The sequence below is a fragment of the Strongylocentrotus purpuratus genome, unplaced genomic scaffold, assembly GCF_000002235.5.
Source record: "Strongylocentrotus purpuratus isolate Spur 01 unplaced genomic scaffold, Spur_5.0 spur5_scaffold_6, whole genome shotgun sequence".
Classification (NCBI taxonomy): Eukaryota; Metazoa; Echinodermata; class Echinoidea; order Camarodonta; family Strongylocentrotidae; genus Strongylocentrotus; species Strongylocentrotus purpuratus.
The window spans coordinates 31,960,184-31,975,655 of record NW_022145612.1 but is presented as its reverse complement, the minus strand read 5'-3'; the positions used below and the strand labels follow the sequence as shown (position 1 = coordinate 31,975,655).

The 15,472-nt window shown below is 35.8% G+C and overlaps 2 protein-coding genes across 2 annotated transcripts; both read left to right on the top strand.

Annotated features, from left to right (window-relative positions):
- Positions 1-2,736: 2,736 nt before the first annotated feature.
- On the top strand, positions 2,737-7,585 carry LOC100891138 (complex III assembly factor LYRM7). Its single transcript, XM_003727010.3, has 5 exons — positions 2,737-2,831; positions 4,915-4,987; positions 5,375-5,445; positions 5,860-5,941; positions 6,515-7,585. Exons 1-5 carry the CDS (start codon positions 2,820-2,822, stop codon positions 6,589-6,591), a joined length of 315 nt encoding a protein of 104 aa, XP_003727058.1. The 5' UTR covers positions 2,737-2,819; the 3' UTR covers positions 6,592-7,585.
- Positions 7,586-9,580: 1,995 nt separating this feature from the next.
- Positions 9,581-14,915, top strand: LOC588496 (glutathione S-transferase omega-1). The gene is made up of 5 exons (XM_788177.5): positions 9,581-9,877; positions 10,360-10,465; positions 11,079-11,301; positions 12,484-12,610; positions 13,143-14,915. The coding sequence occupies exons 1-5, from the start codon at positions 9,841-9,843 to the stop codon at positions 13,385-13,387; spliced, it is 738 nt and encodes a 245-aa protein (XP_793270.2). The 5' UTR covers positions 9,581-9,840; the 3' UTR covers positions 13,388-14,915.
- Positions 14,916-15,472: the final 557 nt, after the last annotated feature.

Here is a 15,472-nt window from a genome sequence, read left to right as displayed (position 1 = left end):
AAATGACATCCAAAAGAGTATAAATTGTAATGAACATGTAATAGCGGTTTTCTTGGATGTCGAAAAGGCTTTCGATACAGTTTGGATAAAGGGTCTGGTTTTTAAATTAGCAAAAAATGGAATAGAAGGGAACATGCTGAGATATATAGAAAATTATCTAACAGCACGAACTTTTCAAGTACGAATTGGAAATACAGAATCTAAAACTTATAAAACGCATAACGGGTTACCACAAGGGAGTGTTTTAAGTCCTCTTTTATATAATATAATGATGGGTGATATACCTACAGACCAAGATGTAAGCATATCTATGTATGCAGATGACTGCGCAATATGGATATCAGGCAGGAACATTGTACATATTACTGAAAAAATACAGAAATATTTGAATCTTTTAAATCGTTGGTTTGAAGAGTGGGGGTTTCGACTCTCACCTGTCAAAACAGTGCCCGTACTTTTTACGAAAAGCTGGAATGCCGTTCTACCGCCTGATATAGAACTGAATGGAAATGTGTTAATGTACGAAAAATCTCATCGCTTTTTAGGGGTTATATTTGATAAAAGGTTAACTTGGCAACCACATATCGAAAATGTAATCACGAGAAGTAAAAGAAAATTAAATATCTTAAGATGTCTAACTGGAACAAACTGGGGAAGTTCCTCGAAATCACTTATCATGGTGTACAGAGCAATTATAAGGTCTCTTTTTGATTACGGATGTGAGGCGTATGACAGTGCAGCTGCTACCACCAAAAAAGCCATTGACTCTGTCCAATACCAAGCACTGAGGATATGCGCAGGTGGGCTGCCATTAACCTCCTTAGAATCACTACAGGTGGAAATGGGGGAAATGCCTTTGGATATAAGAAGACAAATGCTTTCAAGTAAATATAGACAAAACATCGAAAGATGGGCGAATCATCCGTTGTTAAAAAACATTGAACCATGTTGGCATTTTGAATACTTGAAGGGGAAAAACGTAAACAAACCTTTTGGATATAGAATACAAAGCAAGCTGGGAAAACGTATAGAAACGATAACCTACTCCCCATTTCCACCATGGTTATTCTACCCTCCGGCAGTGTCAACGGAATTAAGTACTCGAATAAAGAAAACAGATCATCCTACACAACAAAAACAAAGCAGCCTGGAAATCATACATACTAAATGGGCGACTCAATTACATATATACACCGATGGATCAAAAGTACCTGAAAGAGGGACCTCTGCAGCTGCTTTTTACGTCCCTTACTATTCTGTACATCGGAGCAAAAGGTTAGCAAATTTCACCTCTTCGTACAGGGCTGAATTGGCTGCCATCATTCTTGCTCTCAGATGGGTAGATGAATTAGACATTTATGTGGGGGTTGTTATTTTTAGTGATTCACTGAGTGCACTTATTGCATTACAACAACAGAAGGACGAATCTTTTATTCTGGAAATTCTCACCATGACTACTCACTTAAAGAATAAAGGAGTTGATATATATGTAGAGTGGATACCTGGACATTGTGGAATAAAAGGGAACGAGATGGCGGATTTCCACGCAAAGGCCGCATTAGTAAAGAAAATAGAAGTCAATAATAACCTAAATATGTCAGAAATGAAAAGCTTAATTACTACAAGTTCCAAACTCCTTTGGCAAGAAAGGTGGAACAAAACCAACTCGTATTTGAAAACATATCAAAAAGATGTTAATAAACCATATATATGCTCATTAGAGAGACAACATTCAACAATAATACATCGACTCCGCTTTGGAGTCCTTGGACTTAACCAGGATCTCCTCAGATTGGGAATTCATGCTACTGGTTTCTGTAATAGATGCCCCAGTGAAATAGAGACTGTAAAACATTTTTTAGTACATTGCCCTAACTATATTATAGAAAGGGCTATGTTTCTAACAGAAATTAACGAATCCCAACCTGAAAAAATTATGGAATACTTAAAAAAGAGTGAGTCCAGTATACAAAAAGCTATTGTACGGTTCTTTCTCAGAACGAAACGGTTCCCTATCAGGAAGTAATACCTCCCTTGATGAACAGTAAAATATAATACAATATTATAAATATGCTAAATTACACTCAGTACATTAAAAATATAATAACATAATGTAATAAGAAAATAAAAAAAGAACAGTAAAACATAATACAATATTATAAATATGTTAAATTACACTCAGTACATTAAAAATATAATAACATAATGTAATAAGAAAATAAAATAAGAATAGTAAAACATTATACAATATTATAATATGCTAAATTACACTCAGTACATTAAAAATATAATAACAATCATAATGTAATAAGAAAATAAAAAAAAGAACAGTAAAACATAATACGATATTATAAATATGTTAAATTACACTCAGTACATTAAAAATATAATAACATAATGTATTAAGAAAATAAAATAAGAAAAAGTAACAACAATGATAAAAGGTATGATAAGATTACTGAATATAGAAGCTTGTGTAGGTGCTATCTTATATACATATTTATGTATGGTGTGTATGTGATATAACAAATAATCTGCACGTACTGTTAAGAAACACTAACAAAGCCCATGAATGTTTTGCTTACGATATTATTTTACGATACTATCTTAAAAGATAGATAAATATAAAACGAAATAAATGTATTTTTAAAAAAATCCAAAATTGAGAGATATAACACGTGCCGTAAAGTAATTTGGCGACAATAGTCAAATCACTGACTAATCGCCAATAACTCAAAACACAACAACAACAACGTTCGTTTACCCTTCCTGTCTGCTACTGGAATTCGACGGATAACAAGTTTCAAAACTCTATAAAAATGCGGTCACAGGTGAAATATTTTCCAGATTATTTGTTTATAAGGACTTTGAAAAGCTATAATATGTTGCTAAACTATTTATAATGTTAACTAATATGTTGATAACGTGTTAAATCTAGCCAAATGTGATGTGCTTGTGATGGCTGATGGCCTGGCTCGTTTATTTTGGTACCGGTATCGCACAGTGCATTCTTCTTGATCGCCCCGCGCCGCGCCTGAAGTTCGGGGGAGCTGTCGATCCCAGACTCGGTCAAGATCTAAAATTATCGGCTGCCAAAGAATTAAAGTGAAAACTCTTTGCGTATAAACATGGATGCATACACTATAAAGATCTGTGTGGTGTGTCCATGCATGCCACATTCGGCATTAGGGATGACGGGTCAATTTTGCACATGATTTTTTTTTTTTTTTTTTTTTTTAAACAGTTAAACAGGTGATTGATGGAGGGAGGGGGGATGTCAAAAAACATAACAACTTCTCTTTTTCCTTTTGATTTAACAGTACATATTCATCAAAAAGCACTAAACATCATGAATATATTTCCTTTAGGCCTAATGGCTTTATGATATTGTCAAACATCTATATAGTGTCTAGGAGGCTGTTCACACCGCAATGAGATAGCGCGGTCTATCGTAGCACCCCCTTTTTTCTAGCGCGCGCAAGACCGCGCTATCTCTCGTGGACCACCCCCAAGAGGTGCTCCAGTGGCACGCCGTTTTGGCTCGCCGTGGCTCGCTGTTGGGCGGACCGAAACGACGTTGTACCTTCCAAACCGCAGGGATAGTGCGGTCTAGCGCGCGCTATCTCTGCCGGTGTGAACAGCCTCAAAGTCTTGGACTTGGAAGTTGGAGGGATTATGCAATAGGCCTAGATTTACATGTATTGCTTGTTATTAAACTTCTTCAAATTGCTGTTTTAATTAAATCAACTATTGGGATAAAAACTTGTCCTGGCAATCAACATCTGTGTATGCCTCTACTTGAAAGAGGAATCCTTCATTACCATGTGACTACATTATAGAGGTCTAGTTCAGTTTTTATGTGGAATTGGGTTTTAAAGGGACTTTGTAACATTCAGAATGAGAGAAAATGGTGCTAAGGTAGTGACTTCAATACACCAGTTTACGGTTACATCAGTGCACATGCGCAGAAATGGGCGCCATTTCAATTGACGAGTAACCAAATCCAATGACCTAGAGTTCAGTGGTATTTATGCGTAAATTAAGATTGCGCACAACGCAGCGCGCAGGCAGTGATCTCATCATAATTTGCATGGGCACAATCTTAATTTACGCATAAAACACTGACCTCTAGAGGTCATTTGGTTTGTTTACTCGTAAATTAAAATGGCGCCCCTAACCGTTAACTGTTGTATACTGTAAAAATTTAATATAATCTGAAAGTTTGAGTGAAAACAGACCTTTACTAACGATAAAAAATGGGAAAAACCTTATCTGATCGATTCCTTAATTCTCCCAACCATATTATTACAATTTAATTACATTTTAGGTGAATGTAAATCGTAATAAAGCTTTGAATTGGCTCTATATAACATTCCAGACATTTAAGTGTTCAAAGATTTTTAAAATCCTGTCTTGTCTTATTTTCATGGAAAAACGGTTGGGAAAATTCAAAAATGGTTGGAAGAATTTACTATTAGAGGTGTCGCACAGTGATGCCTTCAAAGAAAACCATAAAATCTTTGTGATTGGAGAATTTGTTAAGGATTTTTTGCATGCTGGAAGGTTAGTACAGTAGAAGGAATATAATAAGTAACATTTCATACCAACAAAAATGTCAAAGTTTTTTCATTAACGTTCAACAATGTTACCGAGTCACTTTAAGAAAAATGAAAGTATTGACTAGTATAAAGCAATTTCGGCAGTTTATGCATTCATTCTGAAAAAACATGAATTTAAAAAAAGATGTACTGGTACTTAACAGAGAAGTCTTAAAATATGTCTTGAAATGTCATTACAAATGTAATGTGAAACCAGCTTATTGCATAATATGTGACCCCAATGACCCCCCCCCCCCCCCCAGGATTATGTATTTTATCAAGGCTGATTTGATTTTATTATCTTTTCATTTTATAGGTGCTGTCTCTGTATAAGTTACTGCATAGAACAAGTCAAAAGACTTTTCTTGGAGATGCTAAAGCTCTGGAAGGTAAATATCTAGCATTGCTAGGCACGGACATTGTAGAGATGGTTATAGTTCATCCTTTCTTTTTTTTTTGTAGAGGGGGGGGGGGGGGGTCTTAATCTTTGATCTACCGGCTACGCTGCTGCAATATTTATAGTAAAGACTGAAAATTGTAAATGATCATTTATTATGTGAAAAGATGAATAGTATGATGCCTGGGAGTGTTATCATAGATCTTCATGATTATGATTAATAATTATGATTAATAGTTTATATTCAGTAATTCCCTTAAAAATGAATATTTGATAACTGGATTTGGGGTCTCGAAATGATATGTGTATAGTGTGGTGAGAATGAATGTCGATTATCATAATGTAATTTTGCTTATATATATATGCAATTGTTTTCCAGCTGCACAACTCAGGATTCGCGATGAATTTAACTCAAATAAGGATGTTTCAGACCCAAAAGCTTTAAAGAAGGTAAGTGTTCATAACATACATTTCTGGGTAAGGGGCAGTCTTTTGAATTGCAGATTACATTATACATAGGGAAAAATAATATTATAGTGTCCATCAGAAGAAAAGAAAAGAATTGGAAAATCTACCTCAATAAGAAGAATAATGATATTGACTACCCTGTATTGAAAAGAATATGTAGCATGTGTGAAATAAACATGTTTTGGGTGATTAAATAGAGAGATTCCCGACCATTACCGTAAAACAAATATTTCCATATGGTAACTGATGAGAATGATGCATAAATTTGATCAAGATTTTATTACAATAACAACGTTCACTCAGCAAAGTGCCTATACTCTAAAATTGCTCCATTGCAGAAGAAAGGTCTCTTTTGAAATGTATAATCTTTTTTTTCCTTTTGTTACCGGTATGTAGTTATTAAAGACTGGGCAGGATGTTCAATTATTGCTCAAGACATCTGTAGCTCAAGGCATTCACAAAGAAGATGGCAGATATTGTAAGTAAACTCCTTACAAATGTTACAATTGCAAAGAAGTTACAAATGAAAGGAATGTGAATTAATTAGTTGGTTTTAAAACATTGTTTACTTGGACAGTCATGTCATTGAGATGAAGGTGTTTTCATTCATGAGTTTCTGAATAAATTTTTTCTGTATACTCATGTGTATCCTCAGTGTGAGAATATTATACATATACTTAGCATGAAATTTTAGGTTCAAGAGCTAATTAGGTATTGAAGCACTCCAACACTTGATCCAGCAACCCGTATATACCCGCTCATGCAAAATCTTTTTTAATCATGAACACTTTAATCATACTCAGAAAACATGAATCAGATTCTAATTACCAATTAAGCTTGATTATTAATCATTTGTCTTAAGCATCTCAGAATCATGTCCTCACACGAATATCCCTTGATCACTGGCCCTGATTTAGACCCTCCCTGACAAAAATGGTGAGGTGCTACAGTATATTGTGTGTCAAGCATCAAGACATTCACTGATTACATGTACATCCTATTTCATACACCATCTCAGATATTCCTTCTCTTCTTTTCTCTCAATCACCAGCACTGAGGATTCATGAACATCTCCTGCGAGAGGACAATGCACCGTTTCCATGTGACAAGGATAAGAGTAACAGATGATGATGTTACCATGGTGATCTTTGGACACATTGCCTGTGGGAGGTTGATAGAGGAGCTGAACAAACATTCATGTATCGCATTGATCCACCTAATTGGACCATAGGAGAATGACAATGAAACCTGGAGTTACGTAGTGAAGGGACAAACTTCAGAGTCAAAATGAGCTGGGAAAGTTCTGAGACATTTATATATAACGTGTATGCATCGATGTACACAACTGAAGAAAATTAATCTAGATTGTGGATGGGGCATGTCATATGTCATATGTCAAAGTTGAGCATAATATCAGCTGTTGATAGAGACCATGTGTTACTAGTAGACCGTAACAATCTCATTCATATGTTGGCCATAAATTCATATTCATCTTGAGAATGGAATATTTCATTTTACCGTATTTGGAAACCTGGTGCACTGTGTGTCAGATAAAAGAGTTATATCTCATTCAGAGCCAGGTACTGCTTTCTTTTTTTCTGTATTAATTAAAAAAAAAATAATAATAATTTGTTTTACGTAGAAGATTTTTTAATTTTTTTTCAATATGTTTAGTGACAAAGTAAATGCAGGAATGAAATTCAAGTACTGGTAAGAAGTTTAGATTTCATTATTTCTTTACTAAAACCACTTTATTTTTAATGCCGCAGCAGTTTAAAGCATAGTTTGATTCATATTGCTGTTTCCTCTTTCAATAGATAAACGAGTGTGCTTGGCCTTTGTCATGCACAATATTTGCATCCCACTTGCCTTTCATTTGCATGGAAATGGTTCTAGTATTTTTGCCATGTTTTTTTTTTTTTTAATTTTTTTTTTTATAAAAAAAAAAAGGCAGTTTACCGGATTGTGTGTGAATGAGGTTGTATGAGACATGCCAATCATAAACCTAAGCATGAACTGATTTTAAGTATATGTATTACATCTTGAATATTCATGAATGAATGTGCTGCTAGTCGTAGAAATGGATTTATCAGGAAAAGACAAGGAGTTAGGCTGCCAAACACTTGCTTTGAGTCATTTTAGATTTGTTATCTTGTCTTTGTGACAGCCTTTAAAGGCATTGTTTAATAATGTTTCCAGTTTTACAAATCTGAGATGCATGGCTTTACGTGTTATCAGTGTCTGTCATATGGTGTAATATTGAAGCCCTAAAAAAAATTGTATTTCAAAATGATCATGAAGTGCTTCAAAAAAGTAAAAATCTTTGAGTGACCGGTTTTACCATACTCATTTTCCCCAATTGACTGTAGTGTTATAAAAACCATTGGGAAAACAGTTTTTTGACATTTTGAATTCCACTCATAAATATCTTGATAATCAAACGTGCGCTCGGCTTGTAAAAGTCATGGGATTCCTGACTGACCTAAAAGGTTTACAATTAGGATTGCAGCATGATATGAAATACTAATTTCAGTGAATATGCTGAGATAGAACTGTCTATTTACAAAGGCATGGGTCAAGTCAACATCAGGTTGACCATTGTTTATCAACTTGGTGAGGGCTTATAAATGCAATAAAGATAAGACATATCCTTTATACTGAAAGGCTGTGGAGTATATTTGTTTATTTTCATTTAAGTTCTATCTTTAAAGATCAATTTAGAGAGGTGTGTTGTTAATTCAAACATTTTGCTATTAACTTCTGATATGGTTCACGGTCATTTTAACATTGTGAAAATAAAATTCAATTCATTAATGTTTATGGTTTTCATCACGAAGAAAGTGTGATCAAAATCAGTAAATGTATAAAACAAAGAATTTAAAAGAAAAGAATGTGCTTGAATCGTGCATGAATAAATAAACATCACATGTTTTCAAAAGGGGATTGGGGATTCCCCTGCATAATTTAAGGCGGATGTGGCATTATGTATATACCACCCCCCCTTCCTCAGACACACACACACACACACACACACACACACACACACACACACTTTTTTGGTCTCTGGGAAAAGGGTGGGGGAAGTAATCCGATTACATATATGCCTATAATCATAATTGTTATTGTTGCCACTAATGGTGGAGGCTATAGCTCAGGGACACATGCCCAATTCATTAATTGAAAAATTGAAAAAAAATAAAATGAAAGAGATGGGAGAGACAAAAACAGAGAAAAGGGGCGGGGGGAGAGGTGATACGACCCCTTTCTCGATGCTCAGCTCAATGGCCTTGTCATTTATCTAGTAAGACCCCCACCCTCCACCTCGACACCCTCCACCCTCCCTCCTTGGCAGCAAAACCCCAACATTGGCTGAACCTCCTATGCTTCGCCACCGATGGCGTGGTAGTACAATAGAAGGGCAAAGAACAGGTCACATGTTTGTAATCTCTTACGATGTCCATGATTTAGCATTTTTAATATTCTAGAATTGGTATATTACAAGGTCAGATTCAAGAACACTCCTTTGATTTCATATCATTCGTAAAAACTGTATGCTTCTTTAAATTGTCACGTTTACGAATCGGGGAATTCCAAAGGAAAAGTATTATTCCAGCTAGAACACTCTTTTCATTTTATTAACCCTTAATTAAACTGTATGCTTCTTTGTCATGTTTATGAGCCGGGGAAGTCCAAAGGAAAATTATTTTTTTCAGGACACTCTTTTCATTTTATATTATCCATCAAAAATTGTATGCTTGTTTACGTCACGTTTCGTGTCACGTTTATAAACCGGGGAAGTCCGAAGGAGCATAATTAGGACAGTCGTTTCCATAATACCACTGCTATGAATTATACACATTTTAGATATACTGGTAAACATGCATTGTGTTGCCTATATCAAGACACTCTAAAATTTGAGTAGCTTTGCCCCCAATTGACAAGTTTTTCCTAATGTATTCAAGTCATGAATACGGTGCCTATTCCTCGAAATTCACTGACATTTTTGGGTCAATAGCAAATCGGGATGAAACAAATCCTGGTGCACTAGACTAGCGTATACTGAGCCCCGCCCACTTTTCACCTTTGCCACGGATTGTTGCCATCACATGCATTGTAATTACACGGTATCGCGCCACGGTGAGCTGCTAGCTATGCGTGCTGGATTTGAGTTTATTAATATAGCAAATAAAGTAACCATGATTAGGCATATTTTTCAAGTACAAGCGTAAACACATATCTCGAAAGCTTATTTGAGTATAAAAGCCCAATAACAAGTTCGACGCTGCTTAATTTTTGGTGCACGTTTGTCCGCATCATTCCAGCCATACCAGTTCTGGAACCATATCGCTTCGCGTCGTGAATATTTTTACAGCAAAAATGCCGGAACAATCGGAACATCATCATTTCAAAACAGGTAAGATATATATTTGAATAGGACGTGATGACTTTATAACTAGGTCTTCCTTAAATCATTACTCTTCTTTTCTTCATTTTAATTCCGTTTTACAACTTTCAAAAATTCATCATTTTCTCATTCATTGTTTCATTTCAAACGTAGACTACACACAGTTTCACCATCAATCTGCTTCTTCAATTTTCTGCTTTCTTTCAAAGCATGTATGATGTAATGCTACTAAAGTTGGATTTTCCTTAAGTTCTCTAAAGGTTTACATTAGGCCTATGATTTGATTTATAGTGTTTTATTTGAATGATATATTCGATGCATGATCTATACAGGTGGAGCCACAAATACCCCCCATAATTATCAACAATGATTTGTGCAAAAGAAGTTATATGCAGAGATTACTATCTCACAAGCTTAAAGACATCAATTATTGTGATTGGGAATGTTGAAACGATTGTCACTAATAATTTAATTTGTTCATGTTTTTTCAGGAGAGGCTTTGCCACCCCTTAAACCAGGGGTTCTTCGTCTCTACAGTATGGCATTCTGTCCTTTCGCTGAGAGGACAAGATTTGTCTTGGCAGCAAAGGGTATTGAGTAAGTATTTCCCCTAAAACTTACCCTGAAAGAACAATCATGGTTAGATTAAGATGCAAGATCACCTAGGTTAAATTGACAAATTGTGATGTAAAGCATTCATATCAGAACAATTACGTGCCAATGGAGGCCTGGATGATAATCATCCCTCCCCGGCCCACCCCCCTTACTGGAAAATTACCCCCTGGAACACTACTCCCCTAAATATGCATCATTTGGGGGAAATGTCAAATGTTATTATGTAATTTTACATATAGATGTTAATTTTGCTTAATTATGAAGATCACAACTTTCTTCTTTTGTGTGTGTACTGTGTGTGCATTTGGTATGATGTATGTTGAAGGGTTTTCCAGTGATTTTTAGGTGATTCAAGGATATAATTTGCATTTTTTGTAAATGTGTCCTTTCATCACTGACTGCATGGGAGATTTAAGGGTCACAGGGTTCAAACCTCAACATTGCATTTTATTTGGGTACACTGATCCATGGATTGCTCTTTCTCTTTCTCCCTCTCTCTCTTTCTCACTCTCTCCCTCTCTCTCTCTCTCTCTCTCTCCCTCTCCCTCTCTCTCCCTCTCTCTCTCTCTCTCTCTCGCTTTATCTCTCCTCATAGCTATGAGTTAGTGAATGTGAACACATTCCAGAAGCCAGAGTGGTACTTCGACAAAAACCCAGATGGCGTGGTCCCAACTCTGGAACAGGATGACAAACTGATCCAGGAATCCATTGTCACCTGTGAGTATCTAGACGAACTTTACCCCGATATTGCTCCAATGTTCCCATCGGATCCGTACCTCAGAAGCAGGGATAAACTTTTTATTCAGAGATTTGGAAAGGTAAGTTTAATTCAAAATTTCGATTTCATTATCTGAACTGAGACCAGATAAGATTTATCAGCAGATCCCTGGTTTCATTGATAAGGCCCCCAAAAAAAATTGTTTGGTTGTCCTCGACCGCCCGCTCGTCATTTTCGGGCCACTCGTATTTTTAAAATTTTTTTTAAAATAATTTTTTGTTTGTTTGGGGAGCAATCTTAAATGCCAAACATACCATTTTATGCATTTGCAAGGATCAAAATATGTCCCGTTGCCAGTTTGGTCTTTTCAGTACGCAATTAGGTATTTATTAAACTTGCCATTTTCATTTTTCTATGTCAAAATGCTGTTCATTCAAATCAGGTTCTGAGCATTCTTCAACTCATTTTAAAGCCCATCTGTACTAGTTTACGGGAGGGATTAGACCACCCTACAAGGTCACTGGACAGGTGGTTATCTCATCAAATCAGCTCTCGGTTAATATAAGATAAAGAGGATCATGGGGGACCAATGGTCACCGATTAGGCATTGTTTGCTACATAGAGGGCGCAAGTAGCTATAAGTAGTACAATGGAGATTTAAAAGGTGCTGTATTTTAAAGCCCGAAATACTTTCTGTGTTGGTCTTGATATTCATTGTACATTAAACTTCAACCTAAATTTGCAAAAAACAGAAATATATGCCCAAATGTTCAAAGTTGAAGTGCTTTCGCGATATCTATCCAGGCCGGATTGATATGATAATTTTCCAAATATATCAATTAGTAGGTGGTTTACCGGCAAAATTTGTATCATTACGCATTAGTCAAAACATATTCTTTCACAGGATTGGTAATAAGAGCTTCCATTTCTTTTTTTGAAAGGGGGCGTTTCCAAAACTGGTCTATACTTTAAGTCACCGTCTTATACATTTTTGATCCTATTTAATATCTAATATTATTCAAAGTTTTTCCCCCACAATGTAAAAATTAAAATCAGTTTAAGTGTCAGAAACATAATTTTGGATATTTACCCTAGAGGCTTATTATACGTTTGGCGATAAATGTTACTTCACTATTTACAGAAATCAAGCAGTAATTTGATTCATCATCAATTTGGTATTGTGTTGTTATCGACCATAACTTGTTTTCAAAAAGATGTATGATTTACACCAGCAAAACAGAGAGAACTGACAGATAGTTACTGTAACCACATTCCTCTACAGTTCATTTCAGGTTTCTATCTCTCGGGTAAAGAGAAGGGAGAAAACGAGGAGCTAAGGTCTGCTGCAATCAAGAATGTTGAAAGCGTGGAACAAGAGCTCAAGAAAAGAGGAACACCCTTCTTTTCTGGTAAGCTCAGAATTCAGAAGCATTTAGGCCTCTAAATAAGCTTATTTCTTGCCTGACTGTAAATTTGGGAATTTGTCATTTCCAACGTATGCATTTAAAACTATAATTTATAAAAAAGTGAGGAAAACCCCAGAAAATGTCATTTCAGCAACATTTGTAAATCACTGGTATCGAATTAGAAATAAACCATGTTTGAATTTTATTGGGGGAGGGGGCAACTGCTCCCCCCCCCCCCCTCCATCAGTCGGCCAGTGCATGCATGTTCCAGCTTGGTAAAGTGAACCGAACGCGCGTAGTAGCTGGGGGGTGTATGCAATTCCTACATGAAGCATGAGGTACTGCATGTTGTTGTTGTTGTTCTTGTTGTTGTTTTTTTCTTTTGGCCCCCTTGTGCTCTCACCCCCTGGCTACGCATATGATGTTGTGATATAATGAATTGAATTCAGGGGAGTGTTGAATAATGATATGACAAGCCGTTGGAACATGAAAACTTCAACTTGTACTATTTTATATGTCTTCTTGTCTGGTTTAGGGTCATCACCCGGTATGGTTGACTTTTCAATCTGGCCGTTCATCTACCGCATCCCGTACTCGAGAAGTCTTGGTGATGGCGGTTTAGACTCCTTTGTTTTGTTGAAGCAGTGGATGGATCGAATGCGTCAAGATAAGATCATCGCTCCTAGGATTGTAGAAGACGAAGCTCTGCTTGAATTCAGCACTCATTACCGTACGCCAGGGAGTAGATTTGATGAGATTCAAACCAAAGCTATCAAGTAATGTTCATCTCTCAGAATGAACAACTAGATTGGTCTTCACGGAAAGTTGAGGGTGTGGTCTTGCCTAGTTACTAAATGTAAGATTATTTGGACAACTGTTTCGCATATGATGCAGTTAACTGTATCTTTTTTTTTTCTTTCTTGCATAAACGATGCTTAAAGGGGGTGAGAAAACATGGCTGTGTATAAGTGTACTCGCTTAAATTTTTGTTATATTGAAGATATATAAGATATTGAAATGTGAAGTGCAGTACACTTTCAGCATTTAATTTGTATTTTTGCCATTACACTTATCAGACAGTATACCCCCATCATATAGGTACTTGGCTTTAATTAACATTATTGAGGGTATAGTTGAATCGTTGCAATTCAACTTAATTTTTGAATGCCCCAAACTTAACCATGTTATCTCCAAACTACAAATGTGTTATATTTAATTGTGTCAAACAATATAAATATCTCGGTGTAGAAATTTAAAGCATTTCTATCTAATTCTTGTTGCTTCTGTACTATTTTGTACTGTATACTATTCTATAATTTTGAAAATAGTCTTTAAAGGGGATTTTAAGGGGTCTATTAATTAAAAAAAAAAAGTCTCTAATATAGAGATATCGACTACCATGAGAGGCCTGGCTGTTTTATAGGATCAAGGGGACACGCACATCCTGCCATGACTCTGAGGCGCGCCGAGTGGCCATGGCAGGATGTGCACGTCCCAGAGAGCCAACAGCCAGGCCTCGGATATTAAAGTAGTTGTATTATATGTGTTTATATTGACACACAAATTTATCTTATCCTTTTCTTGAGTAAAGATTGGTTAAAACATCACAGAAAGTCTGAGACACTGTCTTTTAATCGTCGATGGAAAGATGACCGAATGTTACAATAATTTTGGAATCGCAGAAAAAAGCACTGAATGGTATCCGCGCTCGCACAAAGACAGTTTTAACATTTCAACCAATGGGGATCACAGCAAAATTTTAACTATTTTCCCGGTACCCAGAATCTTGCAGGAATCTCACTCATGAACTATTGACCATTACTGACATTGTTTTTTTCTTTACGGGAATGGCTAAAATCATGACTCCAATTTCGACCAATCAGATGGCTAGATTTCTAAAGAGAGGTATATAACAGGTAATAATGTCCCTCTTTTTCTGTCTGCTGTCAGATTACCAAAACAGATACTGTGAGATTGATATTGCTAGTCCATTCAATAGAGATACGAATTGAGATATTTTGCAATAATATATAAATGCCAGTCCCTCCAACACCTCTGCTATATAAATCTCTAAATATTCTATATTTTATGAAATCTTTGTATGTCTTGTGAATAACCTTGAATGATTAATTCCATAATCATATGAGATATTGATTCAATGCAATATGATTAACTTTCACTTATACTGAAAATATATCAATATTTTTAATGTAAATTTAACATACTCTGAATGCTGATTTTTAATTCAATATTGTTTTCTATCAAAATCACATATATCATGAATTAAAATGAGAACTGTTAAAGAGGACCGCTATTTGTCTTTTGTTATTCTGCTTTCTGATTTTTCTAAAAATGTCATCAAATTAAAATGTGCTTTACTCATTGCAGCTGGCTCATTCAATGTCACCCATCCATGCCATTCTTTCTTTTGATTCATGAATGTTCCTTGACATAACAATGGAGGTAGCCAGGCTTGACGCCATTGGTCTGATTCTATTGGCCAGTATATCTGTTGCAAATGTAGTAGCACAATATACTAAAAAGTAGAAACAGTGGCATCACATCACCATTTAGGGTAAAATTCATTGGATCTTATCTGTTGTGCTATTCCATTGCTGATGCAAGCTTAACGGGTAATTCACCCTGATATTAAATAAGGGCAGAAACATGAGAGAAACGGGGCAGTGAAAGTTTGAGCAATGTCCGACTACAAATAGGAAAGTTATGAATTTTTAAAGTTGTCATCAATGAAACGCAAAATAGCAAATCTGAATAATTATCTTGCGAGCTTCTCTCCAGTGTGCTCTGTACAGAAATGTCATAAACTTTCGTTTTTTTAGTTACTGATGAGTGATGACTGAATAG

What these genes read in the sequence shown, in the direction of transcription:
- LOC100891138 (XM_003727010.3), top strand. An exon ending in AGATGCTAAAGCTCTGGAAG is followed by an intron (nt 4,988 to 5,374) that starts GTAAATATCTAG and finishes ATTGTTTTCCAG; the next exon opens with CTGCACAACTCAGGATTCGC. An exon ending in ACCCAAAAGCTTTAAAGAAG is followed by an intron (nt 5,446 to 5,859) that starts GTAAGTGTTCAT and finishes ACCGGTATGTAG; the next exon opens with TTATTAAAGACTGGGCAGGA.
- LOC588496 (XM_788177.5), top strand. Translation starts at nt 9,841, where the DNA reads ATGCCGGAACAATCGGAACATCATCATTTCAAAACAG. An exon ending in ACATCATCATTTCAAAACAG is followed by an intron (nt 9,878 to 10,359) that starts GTAAGATATATA and finishes ATGTTTTTTCAG; the next exon opens with GAGAGGCTTTGCCACCCCTT. An exon ending in TTGGCAGCAAAGGGTATTGA is followed by an intron (nt 10,466 to 11,078) that starts GTAAGTATTTCC and finishes CTCTCCTCATAG; the next exon opens with CTATGAGTTAGTGAATGTGA.